Source organism: Apiotrichum porosum, assembly GCF_003942205.1.
Source record: "Apiotrichum porosum strain DSM 27194 chromosome Unknown scaffold_1, whole genome shotgun sequence".
NCBI classification, from domain to species: Eukaryota; Fungi; Basidiomycota; class Tremellomycetes; order Trichosporonales; family Trichosporonaceae; genus Apiotrichum; species Apiotrichum porosum.
This window is the reverse complement of record NW_021167108.1, coordinates 1655105-1673864: the sequence shown is the minus strand read 5'-3', so window position 1 is coordinate 1673864 and position 18760 is coordinate 1655105. Positions and strand designations below refer to the sequence as shown.

The 18760-nt window shown below is 57.0% G+C and overlaps 7 protein-coding genes across 7 annotated transcripts; 3 read left to right on the top strand and 4 right to left on the bottom strand.

Moving 5' to 3' along the window:
• Positions 1–122: 122 nt before the first annotated feature.
• EHS24_000597 (uncharacterized protein) lies at positions 123–713 on the bottom strand (the record flags this gene model as incomplete). Its single annotated transcript, XM_028616421.1, has 1 exon — positions 123–713. The coding sequence occupies one exon, from the start codon at positions 711–713 to the stop codon at positions 123–125; it is 591 nt and encodes a 196-aa protein (XP_028480278.1).
• A 462-nt stretch (positions 714–1175) lies between these two features.
• Positions 1176–4036, bottom strand: NOP14 (nucleolar complex protein 14; the record flags this gene model as incomplete). Its single annotated transcript, XM_028616420.1, has 4 exons — positions 1176–3100; positions 3228–3297; positions 3336–3803; positions 3848–4036. The coding sequence occupies 4 exons, from the start codon at positions 4034–4036 to the stop codon at positions 1176–1178; spliced, it is 2652 nt and encodes an 883-aa protein (XP_028480277.1).
• A 262-nt stretch (positions 4037–4298) lies between these two features.
• On the top strand, positions 4299–7364 carry VPS34 (Phosphatidylinositol (PI) 3-kinase; the record flags this gene model as incomplete). The annotated part of the gene is made up of 12 exons (XM_028616419.1): positions 4299–4378; positions 4431–4517; positions 4557–4658; positions 4699–4842; positions 4883–5093; positions 5133–5453; positions 5497–5781; positions 5819–6743; positions 6784–6858; positions 6896–7155; positions 7195–7261; positions 7357–7364. 12 exons carry the CDS (start codon positions 4299–4301, stop codon positions 7362–7364), a joined length of 2565 nt encoding a protein of 854 aa, XP_028480276.1.
• Positions 7365–9183: 1819 nt separating this feature from the next.
• EHS24_000594 (uncharacterized protein) lies at positions 9184–11393 on the top strand (the record flags this gene model as incomplete). Its single annotated transcript, XM_028616418.1, has 7 exons — positions 9184–9367; positions 9423–9531; positions 9601–9747; positions 9865–10250; positions 10294–10831; positions 10870–11265; positions 11309–11393. The coding sequence occupies 7 exons, from the start codon at positions 9184–9186 to the stop codon at positions 11391–11393; spliced, it is 1845 nt and encodes a 614-aa protein (XP_028480275.1).
• A 277-nt stretch (positions 11394–11670) lies between these two features.
• EHS24_000593 (uncharacterized protein) lies at positions 11671–14518 on the bottom strand (the record flags this gene model as incomplete). Its single annotated transcript, XM_028616417.1, has 6 exons — positions 11671–13466; positions 13516–13819; positions 13860–14081; positions 14132–14151; positions 14219–14267; positions 14306–14518. 6 exons carry the CDS (start codon positions 14516–14518, stop codon positions 11671–11673), a joined length of 2604 nt encoding a protein of 867 aa, XP_028480274.1.
• A 1839-nt stretch (positions 14519–16357) lies between these two features.
• RBX1 (RING-box protein 1) lies at positions 16358–16949 on the top strand (the record flags this gene model as incomplete). The annotated part of the gene is made up of 5 exons (XM_028616416.1): positions 16358–16435; positions 16499–16526; positions 16570–16620; positions 16680–16843; positions 16896–16949. 5 exons carry the CDS (start codon positions 16358–16360, stop codon positions 16947–16949), a joined length of 375 nt encoding a protein of 124 aa, XP_028480273.1.
• Positions 16950–17148: 199 nt separating this feature from the next.
• Positions 17149–18405, bottom strand: EHS24_000591 (uncharacterized protein; the record flags this gene model as incomplete). Its single annotated transcript, XM_028616415.1, has 6 exons — positions 17149–17468; positions 17511–17569; positions 17629–17845; positions 17904–17988; positions 18045–18079; positions 18159–18405. 6 exons carry the CDS (start codon positions 18403–18405, stop codon positions 17149–17151), a joined length of 963 nt encoding a protein of 320 aa, XP_028480272.1.
• Positions 18406–18760: the final 355 nt, after the last annotated feature.

Here is an 18760-nt window from a genome sequence, read left to right as displayed (position 1 = left end):
ACAGGTCTTCCATATATATCTATGCGTCGTTGCAAAGTGTAGGGGCGAGCGGAACGGTTAGAAGGAGGGTTACAGGTTGTTACAGAAGGTCCCCGTGTTGTGAATGGATGAACAGGTGCATATCAAAGCTCCAACAGGAAGATGTCGTCTGTCTGCTGGTCCTTGCCCAACCAGAAGTCGTGGCTGCCCACCATTTTGAAGCCGATCTTCTCGTAGAAGCGACGTGCGCGATAGTTGTGTTCCCAGACGCCGAGCCAGATGTACTTGTAGCCTTGCTTGCGGGCAACGCTGAGCGTCTCGTCGAGCAGGGCACGTGCCACCCCCCGTCCGTGAAAGTTGATGTCGGCATAGACACGCTGCAGCTCGACACGCTCCGGCGCGGGAATGTGTTCAAGGCAAGGCTCATGAGTGCCGGTTGTGAGAGCGGCAAAGGCAGCGACCTGATCGCCAATGCTCGCAACGGAGAATGTCTTGCGCTCGTCGCGCAGCTCGGCTGAGATAACATCAGGCGTAAAGTTTGTATTGAGGTAGTCATTCATATCGTCCGCGCTGCATGTGTGCGCGAACGTTGCTTCAAAGACACGCCAACCGATGTCAGCGATCACCTTGGCGTCCTTGTCCTTTGCTTGGCGAACAACGACAGGGAGCTCGCCTTCCGGGGGACTGGAGGTGCGGGACGGCGCCTCGGATGGCCCGAGGTTGGTCTGAGCCATGGAGGCATTGGGTGCTGCTGTCGACGTCAACATCATACGGGCATGGTAGACTCACTGTTCATGTCCTGTGATGGAATGGCGGAATGGACGGTGCTAAGATCTGCTAAGCGAGTACTCGCTCGAGTCGAGTGGATAAATGTTGCTCCTCACGTGCCTGATGACGCGCGCAGGAGCTGAGGGTAGTCGGATTTGCCCGGGCGACTTGATCCTCTCTCTGGCCTCCAGTACTGCCGTTTAGTTTCTTTGCGGTGAGTAGCCAACTGTCATGTATACAGAGGGCGTCAGGAAGTACTGAAGAGATGTCGTCGCAAAGGGCGGTGAAAACAGCTCTCTTTTGCACTCTTTGGACCCACTGGCCATGTGGTTTGTAACCAAGTAGGATGCAATGATACATGTCTAATGCCTCTACGAAATGAAACGTGCTCCGCTTTGCGGGTAACCACAGTGCCCGGACGATCCCAGCTAGCTCCTTCCAGCGCGACGCTTCTCGCGCTTCTTCTCGCGCTCCATCTCCTTCTCCTCGGCGCGCTCCACATTGAGTGATCCCATGACCTTGCGCATCTTGGAGTTGTACTCGTCGTCCTTGGCACGCTGCTCGCGCGCCTTCTCGCCAGCAAGGAAACGGTTGTCCTTGCGAAGCTCGCGGATAGCACCCTTGCGCTCCTTCTTGTACTCGGCGCGAAGCTTGTTCGCCTGGTTGCGCTCCACGTCGGGGTCGTAGTGCTTGCCGGGAGCAAAGTCGTCCTCGAACTTGGGAGCATACGAGGCAATGGGGATGGGCTTGTGGTCCTGGAGTGTGAGGGGGGTGCGAGCGTCGCGGGCGAAGCCAAGCTGGCGCGAAAGGCTCGAAGTGCTTTGAGTGAAGACGTTCTTGAGCTCGGGGGCAAATTTGGCCAAGCGAGAGCCCTCGAGAACCGCCAAGATGGGGGTGAAGAGCTCAATGAACGCCGCGGTCGATGCGTATAAAGTGGCAAACGATGAGATGAGCTGAAGAGCAGCGGCCAACAGGTCCGCCTTGTTCTGCTCTTCGTCCGATTCGTTCAACGCAGAGACGAGGTCGGCAGGCTGCTGAGGGGAGACGCTCGTTGTCATTTGGATATCACAGCTGATAACGTCGGGATACGCAGTGACAGGTGCGGCGTCCTTGCGGCGCTTGACCAGCGAGAGGACCGACGTTGCAATAAAGTTGACGGCCTCGGGGACCAGGCGCTTCGACATTGACTCATACTGGGCAATGATGGAGCACAGGAAGAGGCCCGACGCAATGTCGGAAATACCACGGATACGACTCTGTGACAGGTACTGGCCGATAAGCAGCACTGCAGGCTGAACAACTGGGTGCGAAAAGTCACTAGTCGACCAGGTCGCGCCGACGAGGCGAAGAATGACAAGTTCTGGGGCGCCAGGAAGCGTCTTCGAGTCGGGGTTGCTTGGCCCGTGAGCGATTCCGCGTTGAAGGTTTTTCTGCATCAAGGAGAGCTTGGCGACATAGTGTGAGGCTGCGGTCAAAGGGTTGAGCTTGACAAGAGCCACGAGGTGAGGGCCCAGAGCGGAAATGATGCCAAAGTCCGGTGTGTCCTGGGACGCCAAGATGAGAATGTAGTCGAGCAGAACACCGAGGAACTCTTGAAGCTTCTCCTTGTTGCCCTGGGCGAGACTCGGGTGGTGCAGTGCGCGAATACGCTGAACAACAGTGGGAAGAGCCTTGTCGTCGAGGCCCTCGAGAAGGTCCTCAAACTCCTCGACCGTTGCCGGGCAGGTGAAAGTGTAAGGAATCTCCTTGGTGGCAGCCTTGGCCTTGGACGACTTGGCCCTGGCCTTGCCCTTGACAAGGCGGGCGACAGGCTCCTCGTCGTCATTGCCCTCGACGTCAGAGTCGAGGTCTTCCATGGCCGACATCTCATCGTCCTCATCGTCCTCATCGCTGTCGTCATCCTCGCTGTCCCCGTCCTCCTCATCGCCATCATCGTCGTCCTCGTCCTCATCGTCACTCTCGTCAACGTCCATGGTCTCAATTGCCTCGCGGGTAAGACCAGGACCAAGAAGGGAGATGCCTCCATCCTCGTCCACATCGCCAGCAAAGTCGTCGTCGAGGTCGTCGGCGTCAGGGGCGCGATCCGCCTTGCGTTTCTTCCGTCCGCCATCTTCCTCATCCTCCGAGTCCTCACCACGCATGCGACGCAGGCGCTTAGCCTCGGCTTCCTCAAGGCGCTCCTTCTCATCGGCGGCGATCTCCTCTTCCGTTTTGGTGCGGTCCTTGGGCTTGGCGCGGGCTTCGTATGCCAGAGCACGAACAAACTGGTCATAGTCTTTGTCGTCATTCTGGCCTGGGAGAGGGACCGCTGTTCTTGAGGGGCCGGGAAGTTGCACCTTAGGGCGAACAGGAACTGCGCCACCAAGCAGCTCGCGCAGCTCGTCAAGTCCCTCGTCAAGCTGCTCGCGCATGTTGGTGTCCATTTCCTTCTGTTGTTGCCTCTCGAGCTGCCAGTCAGCGTTTACCGCACAAACAACAACTTGCCTTGTGCTCCTTGCTCTTGGCAATAATCTCGTCGTAAATTTCCTGCTTGGTCTTCTTGCGCTCGGGCTGTGAATGTTAGCTTGATCCAAACCTATTCAACTCACCTCGTCCTCGTCCTCGTCCTCGTCGTTGGCAAAGCCTCCAAAGTGCTCGCGGTGAACCTGGCGGCGACCGATCAAACCACGGTCCTCCTCGTCGTCCTCTCCCAGGCCTTGAGCGTCAAAGTCGTCGCCGGGGAGATCCATGACACTGCGACCGCCGTGCGTAAGACCGCCAAGAGCAAAGCCGTCCTCGTCGTCGTCGCCAAACGCGTCATCGTCATCGAGGTTGAAGGCGCCTTTCTTGCCCTGGCCCTTCTGCCGTTCACGGGTGTAACGCTCGAGCATACGGTCTTCGAGCGACATTGTAGCGTCATTTTCACCAAAACGACGATCACGGAACGTTCCCGTGTGGTCGCGGAGGTGGTGCTCCTCAAGGAGGGTCTTGCGACGCTGCTCGAGACCGGCCTGGCGAGCCGCCGCAGGGCGACCAGTGACGCCCTTCAACTTGCGACCCCCAACATCGTGCTTGGTCTAGTTTATTAGCTGCAGTCCATCCATAGTGTCCGTTTCCTCACCTTGGTCTCGCGCTCGTCAAACGAGTTGAACTTGGCGCGGATCTCGTCGAGCTTGGCAGCCTTCTTCGCGCGGTCAACATCTTGCGACCTCCCCTTTTTCCCCTTGCGATCCTTTTTGGAGGCCGATTTGCGGTTCAGACCAGCTGTGTTGAGCGCAGCCTTAAGCTGCGACAGCTGTGACGGGGCCATGGTTATTGGTAGGTTTGTGTACACAAAGAGAGCAGAGCTTGAAGCATGGTGCCGCGAAGTTGAACTTTTGGGTCCACCGAAAATCCACCGCATCGCTGATACGGAGATGCAGAGAGAACTCCGGAAAAGAGGCCGCTCGCCACTGCCGCCAGAGAGAGTGTGGTGCGCGTCATTGCTGAGTGACAATGTGTTGACATAACAACTCTCGACATTCAATCCTCCCTCTACCGGCTACAGTCCATGGACGATAACTGTTGCCAACATGCAAGGGGAACCATCTAGAGATAAAGATCTCTCATTCGCAAAGCTCAGCGACCTTGGACTGCATGTCGCAATCAAAATGTGAGAGAAACCCATGCCCTTCGTCGAACCTGTCCTCACCATTGTGCCCCAGCGTCTCCCTCGAAGGAAAGATCCCAAAACGAACGTATACTCAGCTACTGGAGAATGAAGATCTCAGGCATTCGGGGGTTGATAAGGAGTGAGAGTTCTTTCCGTCGGTCAGATACTGACAATGCAGAGGATTGGCCGACCTGTATGTCACCTGTCAACTGTGGACCGATGGCAAGGCCGAGACTCTTCCCTTCAGAACAGCGTGGAAGGACTTTGCGAGGTCATACATGTGAGAGGGAATTAATTAATACAACGGTGCTGACTTGTAGATGGAACCAGTCAATCGTACTGCCTATAACGTACCCAAGCTTGCTACCCAACTCCCAGCTGGCATTCACAATCTGGGATGTTCAAGGCGCAGGCAAGAACGTCCCAGTTGGCGGTACCACAATGAGCCTGTTTAGCTCTGACCGGTGCAGTTCACCTAATATGTGCTAAGCTTACCATTTCCAGGACTCTGCGCCGTGGCCAGCAGCGCCTATATGTTCATCGCGGTGTGGAAGCCGATCCCAAGCCAGAGTCCACGACGCCTTGCGAGATGCCGATGGCCGAGGACGAGACCGGGCGGTTAGAGCAATTGGTCAAGGAGTACGAGCGTGGGGACATTGTCAAGATTGACTGGCTCGACCGGATAGCCTTCCGTCAGATTGAACGAGCTCATGCGGTAGGCTGACATGGGAACGACGATTTACTGACCCGACAGGCTGAAGCGAACAAATCGCAGCACTTGTTCCTATACATCGACCTCCCTCACTTTGACTTTCCGGTAGTCTTCTCGGAGCACGAGAGTCCGATTCCCAATCCCCCTCAACCAGTCGCGCATCCCCCACAGGCGCAGCAACATACTCCTTCTTTGCCGCCCCACTTCCTCACCACCGACAAGAACCTCTGGAAACTGTATGATCCTGACTCGTGGCGTGAGAATCCCGTGGAGATCAAGCACCGTAAACTTCTACGTAGCCAGCGTCTAGGGGACGAGGGCAGGGACCTCAAGCCTAGCCCTGCAGACCGTGACAGGTTGAACGTGAGCACCACGACGGAAGTTATGCGCCATGCTGATAATTTAGGAAATATTTAGTTTGCCGCCCACAGCGTCGCTGTCTGCCAACGACAAGGACCTCTTGTGGAAGTTTCGCTTTTCGCTCTTCCGCTCCCCTCGATCGCTCACAAAGTTCCTCAAATGTGTAACTTGGTCTGATCCGGTTGAAGCAAAGCAGGCCACCGAGAAGCTACTCCCCCTGTGGGGACAGGATGTCGGTATGGACGACGCTTTGGAACTTCTTGGCCCGGGATTCACCGACCGGCGTGTACGCGCATTTGCAGTGGAACGGTTGAAGCGGGCAGACGATGACGTGAGCTCTTGGCAAGTGGAATTGAGCTAATGACAAGGAAATTCTCCTATATCTGCTACAACTCGTTCAAGCGCTCAAGTTTGAGCATGAACCTATCCCATCCACACGTTCACACCGTCGTCGCGAGGTAGCACCTAGCCATGAGGCCGAAGAGAGTGGGCTAGCTCAATTCCTTATCGACCGCGCGGTTACCAACCCGGAGTTTGGTACCACCTTCCACTGGTACTTGATGATCGAGTGTGACACACGCACCCCCACGGGTAAAATGTTCACCAAGGTGGCATTCCGTTTCATGACCAAGCTGCTGGAAACATCAGCGGGTGTTGCGCAAAGGGATGTCTTGCGTCGCCAGGGCGAGTTGGTCGAGTCGCTATCAGCACGTGCCAAGGACATTCGGGGCTCCAAGGACTCGAGGTCTCGAAAGATTGACAAACTTCAAGCGTACATTGCCGACGCTCGCAATGGTCTTTGCCCCCTCCCTGCTCCTCTGCCGCTTCCCCTGAACCCCCGAGTATCAGTCACTTCCGTTGCCGCCGACCGGTCGTCCATCTTCAAATCTAACTTGCTACCCCTTCTCGTTTGGTTCGAAACTGGAGACCAGGTGATACCGGCGGACGAGGAGGACGAGGATGCCGATACAGATAGCCTGTCGCCAGACTACCCGGTCATCTTCAAGAATGGTGATGATTTGCGCCAAGACCAGCTGGTCATTCAGCTGTTCAATCTCATGGATCGTCTCTTGCGCAAGGAAAATCTCGACCTGCGTCTCAGCCCATACTCGGTCCTGGCAACAGCGACCAGCGAAGGCATGATTCAGTTCGTTCCGAGTAAGAGTTTGGCCGCCATCATGTCCGAGTATGGCAGTCTGCAAAACTATTTGCGGGAGGGTCATTCCGACGACGGTGCTCTCGGCACTTACGGCATCGAGGCCGGGGTGATGGACACTTTTATTCGCAGCTGCGGTGTGTAAACCGTCTACGGATAGCATCTGCTAACATTCAGCCGGTTACTCTGTTTTGACGTATGTCCTGGGCGTTGGCGATCGCCACTTGGATAACCTGATGCTGTCGCCAGATGGTAAGGGCAAGAAGGTCGGCATCTTGCTAACTGGCAGGTCACTTTTTCCATGTCGACTTTGGCTATATTCTCGGCCGTGATCCCAAGCCATACCCGCCCCCTGTCAAAGTGTGCAAAGAGATGGTGGACGCCATGGGAGGCACAGGCTCGACCCACTACGCCCGCTTCACGGCTCTTTGCTACACGGCATTCATCGGTCTACGCAAAAACTCCAACCTGATTCTCAATCTTGTGGCTCTCATGGTGGACGCCGGTATTCAGGACATCCAGCTTGAGCCAGACAAAGCTGTGTGGAAGGTGAGATATTACCTCCAAACTGGCCACTGACATGGCCAGGTCCAAGAGAAGTTTATGCTCGACCTATCGGAAGAAGACGCGATTAAACAGTTCGAGGTGCTGCTCAGTGAAACGTCCTACCTCACTGCTGTGTTTGATCGCATTCACGATTGGTATGTACCTGGACCCCATATGATGTCTCCAGCGAGGTTGCTAACCAAGTCCCTTAGGGCTCAATATCTACGTGACTGAGAAGGGTGACACGCTTATCATGGCCTGCGAGGCACCTTGCCCTGGTCCATGTGGTCTGTTGGAGCAGTGCCAGAGAATACCCTGCATCGGTAGGACATTTTTACTATTGCTCTGCCATGTTGTACTTGCAGTTCATTAATTTGGTCAAGCGCAATAGTCGCAGCAGGCTCCCGGGACGGCAGTGATCAGTGAACACACCAGAGGCCAGAGGACCGTGCGAAAAGCCATGGCACCCATGACGCCGGCCACGCCAGCCCAAACGCCAAGGTCATTCACGGCCCGAGACGGTTGCAGAAACGGGCCGACTGACCGGACGTGCCGGCGGGGCCCGTCAAGTGGCAAAGTGGCTTTGGCTTCCTATATCTGGGTCTGTGCCCGGACCGCTTTGGTGACGAGCCACAGGAGGGTGTAGGTCTTGAAAGGCAGACTCGCAATCAGAATTTGTCGGCCCATAGAATGCGCTTTGGACGGGATGGTTGGGCGCTGGCGCGCTGGACAGGCCCCGCCTCATTTGAGTCGGTGGCGTGCCGGCTGACCGACCCCCCCTGGGGGCCGACCGACCCGGGGTGTGTGCGCGTCGGCAGAAGATGGGAGGTCGAGGGGGGAATGCGCGCGTGCCAGGAAATGCAGGACATGCAGGCGAGCCGAATGGCATGCGCGCATTAATGATGGAGACAATGGCGACAAAAAGTTGAGGGGACGAAAGTGAGACCGGTAGGTGGGCACGGATCCACAAACCCCCGGGGGGGCAAAAGTGAGAGGCATGAGAGGGATGAGGCCATGGAGGCATGGGTCAAACGAAGGGCCGACTGAGGATGCCGAGCACGAGTGCCGCAGCAGGCCCAGCAGGCAACAGGCAGCAGGCAGCAGGCACGCTGGCACGCTGGCGACCGACGAGGGGTCCCCAGAGCCCATTTGGCCCATTTCTTGCATGACCACGCGGGGAAGAGAGGCGGGGTGTGGGTGGGGGCAGAGCGCCGGCTGGGCAGCAGCCTGCAGCTGGCCAGCTGGCAGGCAGATGGCTGCAGATGGACAGCGGCATGGCGGCGACGAGTCCGGGAGCATCGAGGAGCGGAACGCGGAACAGCCGGCGCAGAGAGGGAGAGAGGGAGAGGAGAGAGAGAGAGGACGTCGAGAGTCAGAGAGACACAGGGAGGACACGAGGTCCACCCACCCTCCCACCCACCCACACCCCCACACGGCCACACACATAATGCAAGACTGGTCAGTCTCTTTGTCCCCGATGTTGGCTCATTGACTCGTCTCATCATCCATTCACCCTTGTCCGCCGCCGGCCGTCTGGGCAGGCAGTTTACACTTTAGTTCTCGTTTTCTCGCTTCAACCGTCGTCGTCAACGCCCCCTTGGACGACCATCCGTATTCTTCTCTTCACGCACCTCTTTTCTTCGTGCATTGCAGCCCGCCGCCATCCTACCATCCTACCATCCTTCTGCACCTCTACCCTCTACCCTCTACCCTCTACCCTCTACCCCCCTCCCCTTTCGCCTGCTTTCCCGCGGCAACTCCATGGGCGAGCTCTCTCCCGTCGCAGGCCACCTTCGTAGGGCGGGAGTAATCCATCAGCCAGGCCAGGCGACGGCCTCGTCTTCCGTGCTCGCAACTTCGCCGCCGCCGCGCATCCTACCAATCCTCCCTCTGGACCCCTTGGCAAGCGACATCCCGCTCCCCTTTGACAGTTCATCATCATCCAACAAACGACGCAGGTCCGCACCCTACCCTATTCCTCCTTCCTCAGCCGCACGGCCTCCACTTCCTCCGCGAGCCACCTCGTCCACAATGAACAACAACCTCCTCGCGAGTCCCGGGTCGATGGACGAAGAGCTAGACTCGACTGAACGCAAAAAGCCTCGCTCTGGCAGCAGCGGGTCCCAGCAAGTCCTGACGAGTGAGTCTGCCATAGCGTGTACCGTCGCGACAACTACTGATCCATCCAAGGCTGCGAAGCGTGTCGCAAGGGCAAGTAAGTGCCTCTGTTGTTGTTTGTTGGCGAGAAAACGTGTACTGATCCGTCACAGGCGTCGGTGCGAGCCCTCCCCGCTGGTACCACCTGACCACCCCGACGTTGCCAAGCTCCCATGCGCTCGTTGTCGCCGCTTTGCACTCGAGTGTGTCCGCATGCGTGTCGTGCGCCGCAAGGGACCAGCCCCGGTGTAAGTCCAACATACCCATGGCGTTCAAAGCTAACGGATGTAGCGATCTGAGCGCCATCTCTGACGCCGCCCACGGATACACCCTGCCGCCGCCGCCGCCGACGGCGGTGGAGTCGATGGACACGGCGCGGTCAATCCCAACCACAACGTCAGGATCCGGTGGCGGACTCGCTTTTGATGCCAACGCACCGTAAGTATCCCACCTCCCAGTGGCCAGTGACGTGCGGCGGTGGAGGCGTTCACATAACCGGCGCAGTCACCTCATTCTCAAAGGACGGTGGGGGCCATATGCTAACACACCACATAGTGTCCTTACTTCGCCCTCCTTCCCCCTTCTGGCGGGCAGCCCCAATGTGGACATGTCCGCCATCCCCGTCAGCCTCGACCAGGTCGTGTCCCCTACCGTTGTGGACCAGATCATCCAGCTGTTCTTTGACTATGTCTACCCCCTTACGCCCTGCCTGCACAGGCCAACCTTTCTTGCCGATCTAGCAGCACGCCGTGACAAGACGGATCCGATCTTCTTTTCTCTTGTTCTAGTCGTGCTGGCCTCGACTCTGGTGCAGGTCCCTCGCGTTCTTGTCAACCTCGACAAGCAAGAAGTGGAGGCGCTCGCGCGGCGCTGCGTACGCGTAGCGAGGACTAAGGTCGCGTTTATCTGGGAAGACCCAGTGCCGGTTCGGGCCGAGTTTGGTGAGCCGACATACTTGGTCGGTCCTTTACTGACCTGCTACAGTTGTCATCTTCTACCTCGAGGGCATTGTTCACCTACTCTTGGGCAACAACACTGCGCATGTGATTGTCACATCACAGGCCAACCAGTGCGCACTCGCCATGCGCCTCAATGAAGAATCTAGTTACGAAGGCCTCAACCCCATCGAGTCGGAGATACGTCGCAGGATCTACTGGCTCTTGTTCCAGGCGGACAAGAGTTCGGCGTGTATGCGGGCCCGTACCATCTGTTTGCGTCTCGAGGACGCCCCAGGTCTCTGTCTGCCGACCGAGGTCGACGATGAGCAGATTACTTCTAACGGCATTTTACCGCAGCCGATTGGCATGACCCCGGTCATTGCCGGCTTCAACATTGTTACCAACCTTTTCCGCATCCTCAACGATGCCCTTCTTCTTCAACGGCGCAAGGCGGCTCCCTCCGTCGACAGCATTCTCGCCGACCTGCAAAATGTCAACCAGCTCCGTGAGCGTGTGTTGAATTCCACTGCGGATGTATCCAGTCCGCTGCGGATCCGTTCAGCCTACGACTCCCGCGCCGCAAGGTAAGTTGTCCTGTGTATCCTGACTGCGCTGACCGCAGTCCGGCGCAAGGATGGGAGGCCAACCTCAAAGGCCGCTTTATGGATTTCTTCACGGGCGCAGTGGAGACGCAACACATTAACAGCTTCCTCGTCATGCAAGGCAACATTCTCGTCACTCAGCAAGTCGTACGCCTCGTGCTCCTCCAAACGCGCGAGGCTCTCCTTCTGCAGTTGTCCGCCTTGACGCACATGCCTATGCAGGGTGTCGGCGGTCTGGCAGGTGTGCAGAACAACGAAGTGGCGGAAGACATTGCATGTGACCTCCTCGATGGATTGAACAGTCTCCCCGAGGAGTGTGTCGCGACCAACGGCCCTTCCCTCGTCCAGAAAGTTCGCTTTGTCGCAATTCAGTTGATGGAATGCTCGACTCAAACTTCGCCTCAAGCCATCCGAGCGTGAGTGACAGGCTTTCGAAGGAGCTGTGCTAAACCCTCTCAGTCAAACACTGCTCATGCAATTCCTCTCTGTCCTTTCGGTTATCGAGGGCATGTATACCTTCGGCCGGGACGTCAGCGCAGAGTAACGTGATCGTTAATGCTTCTTGTGTTTCCCCCCCTCCATCCCCCCCCCCCCTTTTCCCCCTTGCTCTCTCCCTCTCTCTCCCTCCTCTCTCTCTCTAGTTCCGGTCTCCACGATGGGTCCCAGTGACTCCCCCTGATCATACTCTCTATCATTCTATGTTTTTTTTTTTTCGTGTTTGGTCCCTTGGTGCGCTACATCGCGCAAGTTGTAGTGGTTCCACACAAATGTGTCTCGCATATGCATAGGCTCTACTGTTTATTTACACCCATGCCACTGACCTACAACCCGTTCCATTCGTTACGTCCCTTGACCTCAAACTCGTACACGAGTTGCTCGTCCGCAAGTGCATTGTCACTAAGGAAAGCTTTCCAGCTGCCCGACTCCACCGACCAGCAATGGAAAAGGTCATCCCAGTGCGAAAGCTCGCGACGAGTAATCTTGACTGTGACCTGTTGGCTGGCACCTGGTGCCAGCATGTCCGTGGTGGCGATGCCTCCGAGGTGGCGTACAGGGTGAGCAATGGGAGCTGGAGGAGAAGAGAGGTACAGCTGCGCCGAGGTGGTTCCCGCCACTCCGCCAGTGTTGGTGATGGTAAATGTGAAGTCGAGGTTGAGGCCATCACGCTTAACGTCCATGGCACTGTACTTGAACGAAGAGTACGAAAGACCGTGGCCGAATGCGAAAAGTGGGGTAATCTTGCGTTCAAGGAACCACTTGTACCCGACTGCGAGGTCCTCGGTATACAGAACCTTACCGTTGGCGGAGCAGAAGTTGCCGTGAGCCGCAATGTCCTCTTCACGCACAGGGAAGGTGAGGGGTAGGCGACCCGAAGGGTTGACCTTTCCAAAGATAACGTCGGCAAGAGCGGCACCAGCGGCGTTGCCGCCGTACCACGCCTGGACAATCGCGGCCACGTCGTCGACCCACGGCATGCTCACGCATGAGCCGGTCTGAACGGCCACAATCGTGCGTGGGTTGGCGGCGGCGACCTTGGCCACAAGCTCGTTGGTGCGCATGGGCAACGAGAGGTCTGGGCGGTCGTAACTCTCGCTTTCAAAGTCCGGGTTGAGGCCAACAGCGAGCACGACAGCGTCAACATTCTTGGCGAGCTCGACGGCCTCGGCCATGGCCGCGTCGGGGTCAACCACGGGGAATCCGCCAATGCGCACACCAAAGTTGAGAATCTGGCCAGTTTCGTTGCCACCGCTCATAACACCAGGGATGTTGGAGTACTCGCAGTGGATTTTGTACTCTTGGCCAGCCACAACGTCGACAGTACCAAACTCCTCCAGCGTGCCCTGGCCGAAGAATGTCTCGCCGGGGTACTGCAGAACATTCCAGCTGTCGACGACGAGCTTGCCGTCGACGAACAGCTTGGCACGACCGCAGACGGAAATGGAAAACTGGAAGAGGCCAGTTGTACTGGCAGTCCAGGTTCCACTCATGATACCGTACCAGTCTTGACCATCGAGAACGGCAGGCACACCGTCGTTGAGGAGTACGTGAGACGCCTCGCGGCGGTAGTGATGCACGGCAGAGGAGCCAGGAGCCAGCGAAGTGTACAGGCGCATGTCGGCACCAGGTTGACCGTCATCGCGAAGAATGCCGTCCAGGTATGGCAGCATCTTGTGACTCGGAGTACCGAGCGCGTACTGGACCTCGACGCCTTCGGGGGCCGCAGCACGAATACCATCGAGCACGGTGACGACGTAGGTGACGTTGAGCTGGGCCGAGCCACCACCAAACACAGTCTTATCGAGGGCACGGGGCCCAATGACGGCGATGCGCTTGACGCCGCCGTTCGAAAGAGGGAGCGCTTGACGCTCGTTCTTGAGCAAGACACAAGCACGAGCGCCAAGCTCTTGGAGCAGCACGCGGTCGTCCGGGCGGTCTCCTGTGACCTCAATGTCGTCACCGTAGACGGTCTCAGGAGAGAGACGGGCTACACGCTGCGCAAACTTGAGTACATTGGTGACACGCGCGTCAATGTCGCGCTCGTGAAGCTTGCGGGAAGCGAGGCAGTGCTCGACGAGGAAAGGTGTGCGCCACTTTGCAGTTCCGGGCATTTCAATGTCTTTTCACGTCAGCCACAACAATCCCAGGAGGAGTTCTTTGCAACTCACCTTGACCAGCAAGAATAGCAGTGTCAACAGAGTACGTGCCAAACCAGTCAGACATGATCATGCCATCCCATCCCCACTCCTTGTGCAGGACACCATCGAGGAGCTCCTTCGAGTCGCCGACATGCACACCGTTGACACGGTTGTACGACGACATGATGGAGAGAGGGTTTGCCTCTGCAACAGCAATCTGGAAGGGGCGCATGTACACCTCGCGGAGAGCACGCTCCGACACCTCGGAGCTGACGGCGGTGCGCTCGTGTTCAATGTCGTTGGCAACCCAGTGCTTGAGAACAGCCGCCACACCCTATGGGTGTTAGTTCGTCTGACGTTCATGCCACACTCACATTCTCCTGGAGGCCATTGATGTAAGCCGTAGCCATGATACCGCTCAGAATGGGGTCCTCGGTGAAGCTCTCAAACGAGCGGCCGCCGAGTGGCGAGCGTTGGATGTTGGTCGTCGGCGCAAGGAGGGCGACAGCGCCGCGGTCCTTGGTTTCGCGGGACAGAAGGCCACCGGCGGCGTGCACCAGCTTGGGCGCAAAGGTGGCTGCGAGTGCGGTCTCATTCTGCGGCGCATAAGCAAATGTGATGGTTAAGTGGACGCATCATGTCTCACCGGAATGCACATGCCGGCGGCTAGAAAGGATTGTCAACAACACACTCTCACACACAAACCCATGGGAATGGGACTTTTGCAACTCACTCTGCTCGGCAAATGACGCTCCACGCGCACCATTGGGTCCGTCGCTGACCTGCAGGTGTAAGCTTATCCACATAGTTGCAGCCATACCTTAACACCCGGAATGTTCAGACGGGGGACGGGGTGAGTATGCCACCAGTCGGCGCCAGCGAGCAACTTGATCTTCTCCTGCCGGCTCAGCTGGCTGACGAGATCGGGGATGTCCGCGTCGAGGAATGAGCGGTCACCATTGTGCCATGGGGACGAAGTGACCTTGGTGAGCGAAGGCGAAGAGAGAGGGGGTGACAATGGCGGAACTGCCATGATGTGGGTGTGGACTGTGGAGGGGAGCGCCAAGGGATACGATCGTGAGTGACGTCGATTAGAACGAGTGGCTTGTTTCTTCGGAGGACAAACAGGCGATCAGGCGACGGGCGGGGGGTCGTTGAGGAGGTGTAGGCCGATTCGTGTCGAGTAATTAAAGAGAGGAGCATGCACTACCTCCTGATACTCACCCCCATCAACCCGTCACGCGCAGAGAGCATGCGAGCAACGAACGGCCCGCAATCACTCTTCCGCAGGCCCAATGCCAACACGGTGCCGACTTCGGCCCGCATGGTTGCTCCGCATGAGCTGCTATAGCACACCTTGGCGCATTGCTCGCTCCTTTCCAAATCGTGCAAATGCATGGGGGGGTCGGCCATTTGCTGTCTCGGGAACCAACCATGCACGCCGTCGAGCCCCAGGTGTTAGAGCCACTATGCACAGCCCATTTGGCCCAGCCTTGCTGCGGACAAGCCAGTGCGGGTTCCAATCCAAGTACACGATAGAGATTGGAGCTTTGGCTGACTGAGGGTGGACCGGAAATGCTGAACCTCTGCCAATGTGCGCTTTCGCGCGCGATATCCCCTCAACCAAGCGATGACTCTACAGCACAGTAAAGAAGACACGCTCCCTAAAATCCATTCACAAAAGCACGTCAGGTCGTCTGTCTGGTTTAAACACCGTACCCGCACAGTTGACCAGAGTCTCACCTCCGCCAATTTCGTCCGCTCTCCATCATCACAGGACAAGGGTTATTGCTACGCTTCCCAGGCCGCCTAATGCCGTTTGTCACGGGCTTGATGTGGTCGGCGGTCTGTCAGGCCCTTCTTTCTCGCAGCTGCTCGACATTCTTGCGTCGTCCTCGCGCGCTGATGACGGCGTTTGACAGTGTGGACATGCGTATCTGTTTTCTTTTCCCTCGAATGCGCCACCCATGAACACCACCCTTCTCCGAGCTTGGGCCTGCTGATGAGGAACCGAAGAAGCATTGATGAGCATCTAGTGCCCCAAATTGAACACCATCAACCTTTGGCCTCTGGGAACGGCGTCGGATTCAGCTCAGGCGACGACAGGTATACATGTTGTGATATCATACATGTTATATGTGTCCTTCCTGCAGAGCAGGTAGGTGTGGTCCGTGATCCGTGATGGTGGAGCTTGGCAACCTTCCAAGGCCCACGCAATGCTGGGTCCCATTACCATATCCCGTTTCGGAGCTCGGCCATACTTCGCTGTTTGGCAGTATGGGGACTGGGATCACTTGCACCACAATCGTGAATGGCGAAACTGAGACATAAATGTTGGTATCGTCTTCACCTCTGACGCCACGGTAGAGGGGTATCTGAGGGGATGGCAGCGAAGTGCAAGGCTGGACGTCGACAACGAGTACTGGAGTTCTGTACTGATTTTACAGGCGTGAAGGTACCAGCTTGGCAATTGCCTGAACAACGTCTCAAGAATGGCGCCAGTCTCCTTCCTTTGCGGAGGACGGCATGGAGATAAATGTCAGTAGTTTTTGCCTTGAAAAATGAAGGAAAGCACTTCATGAGCCTTGCCTGTATTCGAGAGATCGTGGGAGAGGAATAGCCAGACATCTGATGGGCGATGTGACCCATGCATTCCGAACAGGCAAAACACAGGAGCAATAAAAGTCGCCACCGTAGGTAGGCCACCATGACACCTGGTTTTGAACTCTCCTGGCTCCTGGGGGCCTTGATAACGCGCCAAAGTCGTGTGGTGTGTGCCAATTTGATTCCGTCGCTAGTCTGTCCTCCACCATCGTCAACCGTCATCATCATCTCCCTTCCTTTCCACTCATCCATCAGCACGTACACAACAATGTCGGCAGCAATGGACGTCGACGCACCCTCCACCGCACTCACCAAGGACAAGAAGCCTCGCTTCGAGGTCAAGAAGGTACGTCTCGTCTCACCGACCACACCTTCCTCGTGTCATTGAATCACGTACGCTGACAAGCAGTGGAACGCTGTCGCTCTCTGGGCTTGGGGTACGTCGTGGACCCACATGTCAAACAGATACTGACAAAGCAGACATTGTTGTCGACAACTGCGCTATTTGCCGCAACCACATCATGGACCTGTGTACGTCTCCGGGCCATTGCGGTTAGCATCCGAACTCGGCGCGCTGACTATCCCCGCAGGTATCGAGTGCCAGGCCAACCAGGGTGCCGAGAGCGAGGGATGCACCGTTGCGTGGGGTATCTGCAACGTAAGATTATGCGAAGAGATAAAAGGGTCTGTCAGCTCATACTGCAGCATGCGTTCCACTTCCACTGCATTTCGCGTTGGCTCAAGACTCGCCAGGGTGTGTACCACAGACATGGCTCCATTACTCTGCGACGTGCTGACTCTTGCAGTGTGCCCTCTGGACAAGTGCGTATCCATTTGGTTTCGGTGTACTAATCCATTAGCCGTCAATGGGAGCTTCACCGTTACGGCCGTTAGGCGACCCGACCGGTCGCACCACCTGTTACAATGTGTCCACCCAACCCCTCATCAAGCCAGCCCCCTTCGCCCTCCGTCGACCATGTCGACATTCTCTCTCTCCTCCTGTGTACGACGTTCGAGATGTATATGCAATTTCACATCCTCATCTATGATCCCCAAATGCTATGCTGATGATTCCAACACGCCAGTCTTGTGAGCGTTTGCCCGTGACTGGGACCACTCGCGGCGCTCGAACCGCCCCTCGCGCTCTTCCACACTATCGCCCAGTTGACGCACCGCTTCCTGCAGTTCGTGCACGATATGGATACGCGTGGCGGTAGGGCCGTGATTGTCTGTACCAGAGGCTTTGCTAGCGTGGTATGCTTCGACCAGGGGCTGCACACGCGCGGTGATGGGTGCCCCAACGGTGATGCTCACGTTTGCACCAGTTCGAAGCATGCCGCGAGGCCATGTCCTGCGCTCGTTCATGATCTGGTCAAAGCCTATTGTCGTCAGCCACGCTTCAACATGGTCTGAAAGCTCACCAGAGATCCAAATGGGAATGACTTCAGGCATTGTCTGGGCGTCCATCAGGATACGGCCACTGTTTTGTAAGCTACTATTTGCCTTTACAGCCTCTCCTCTCCTCTATGCGACACTTACACTCCCCACTTGAACCGATGCAGTCCACCCTTGGGATTGGGCTTCTCCTGGTTGACCTTGCCTTCGGGGAAAATGTGGACATGGCCGCCTTGCTCAAGGCGCTTGATTGCGGTGTCGACTGCAGGCTGGTAGATTCCGCCGCCGCGGACAGTCTCAATGACCTGGCCCCAGCCAAAGAACTTGGACATGACGGGGTTGGTGAACATGATGTCAGAGGCTATAGTGAAAGTGTCAGAGCTGTGAGACATGTATGGTCGTTGGAAGGAAGCACACACCTCCTAGTGTCCAGCGCAGGTTGTGGCACGTGTGTGATGGACGCGCGAAAGGCATAAAGGTGGAAAGGGGGAGCATCGACCACATCTGAGCAGTGTCAGTTGTTCATCATGGATAGGGGTATAAAATATCATGGTACACACCATGGGGTCGTCAACAACCGAGTTGTGGTTGCATACTGCGGGTTAGCACGTCCGTTCACTGCAGATGGGTGTCACAGTGGTTATTGCCAGCCGGTGACACACGTTCGAACGTACCCGTAATGATACCTCGACGCGGCAAGCTGCCCAGATGTCCTGGCACAGAGACATCCTTGCCCTTGCCCTCCCTGGTTGCCGCAGCTGCGGCCGCGATCATCTCGGGCTTGTTCTCAAGCGCCTTGAGGAGGTGCTCCGTGCCGTGAACCTTGTACCCGCGTGTTGTGAGGGCCAGGAATGCCTTGCACCACAGTCCCACCACTGAGAGTGTGATACCCGATGCCAAGGAGGAAGGTGGAGGGGGCATGGCGAAGGAAGAGAGGTGATGTGGACAGGCGGTGGACAATACAGACAAGGTGGACAACGAGGGTGGAAGGCGGACGAGTGAGCACGTCGCGTGGTGTGCAAGGCCAAAGAGAACGCAAGAGCGAGGGGCGAGGGAGGTTGAGTCGGTGCTTGAGAGCGTACACGCGGCGGACGTGCAGTGCAGCCGAGAGTACGCGCAACAAGCTTGACGAAGATGGTGAACGATGCAAGAGATGGCTTTTGTTGGGTCCGAAATTGTTGGTCCGATTAGACCGCCGTGCCTGGCCGGGAGACGCACCAAGACACTCCGGCGATGGGATGGCGGTGGCGTGAGTGTTAATGGAGGGCGAGCACGA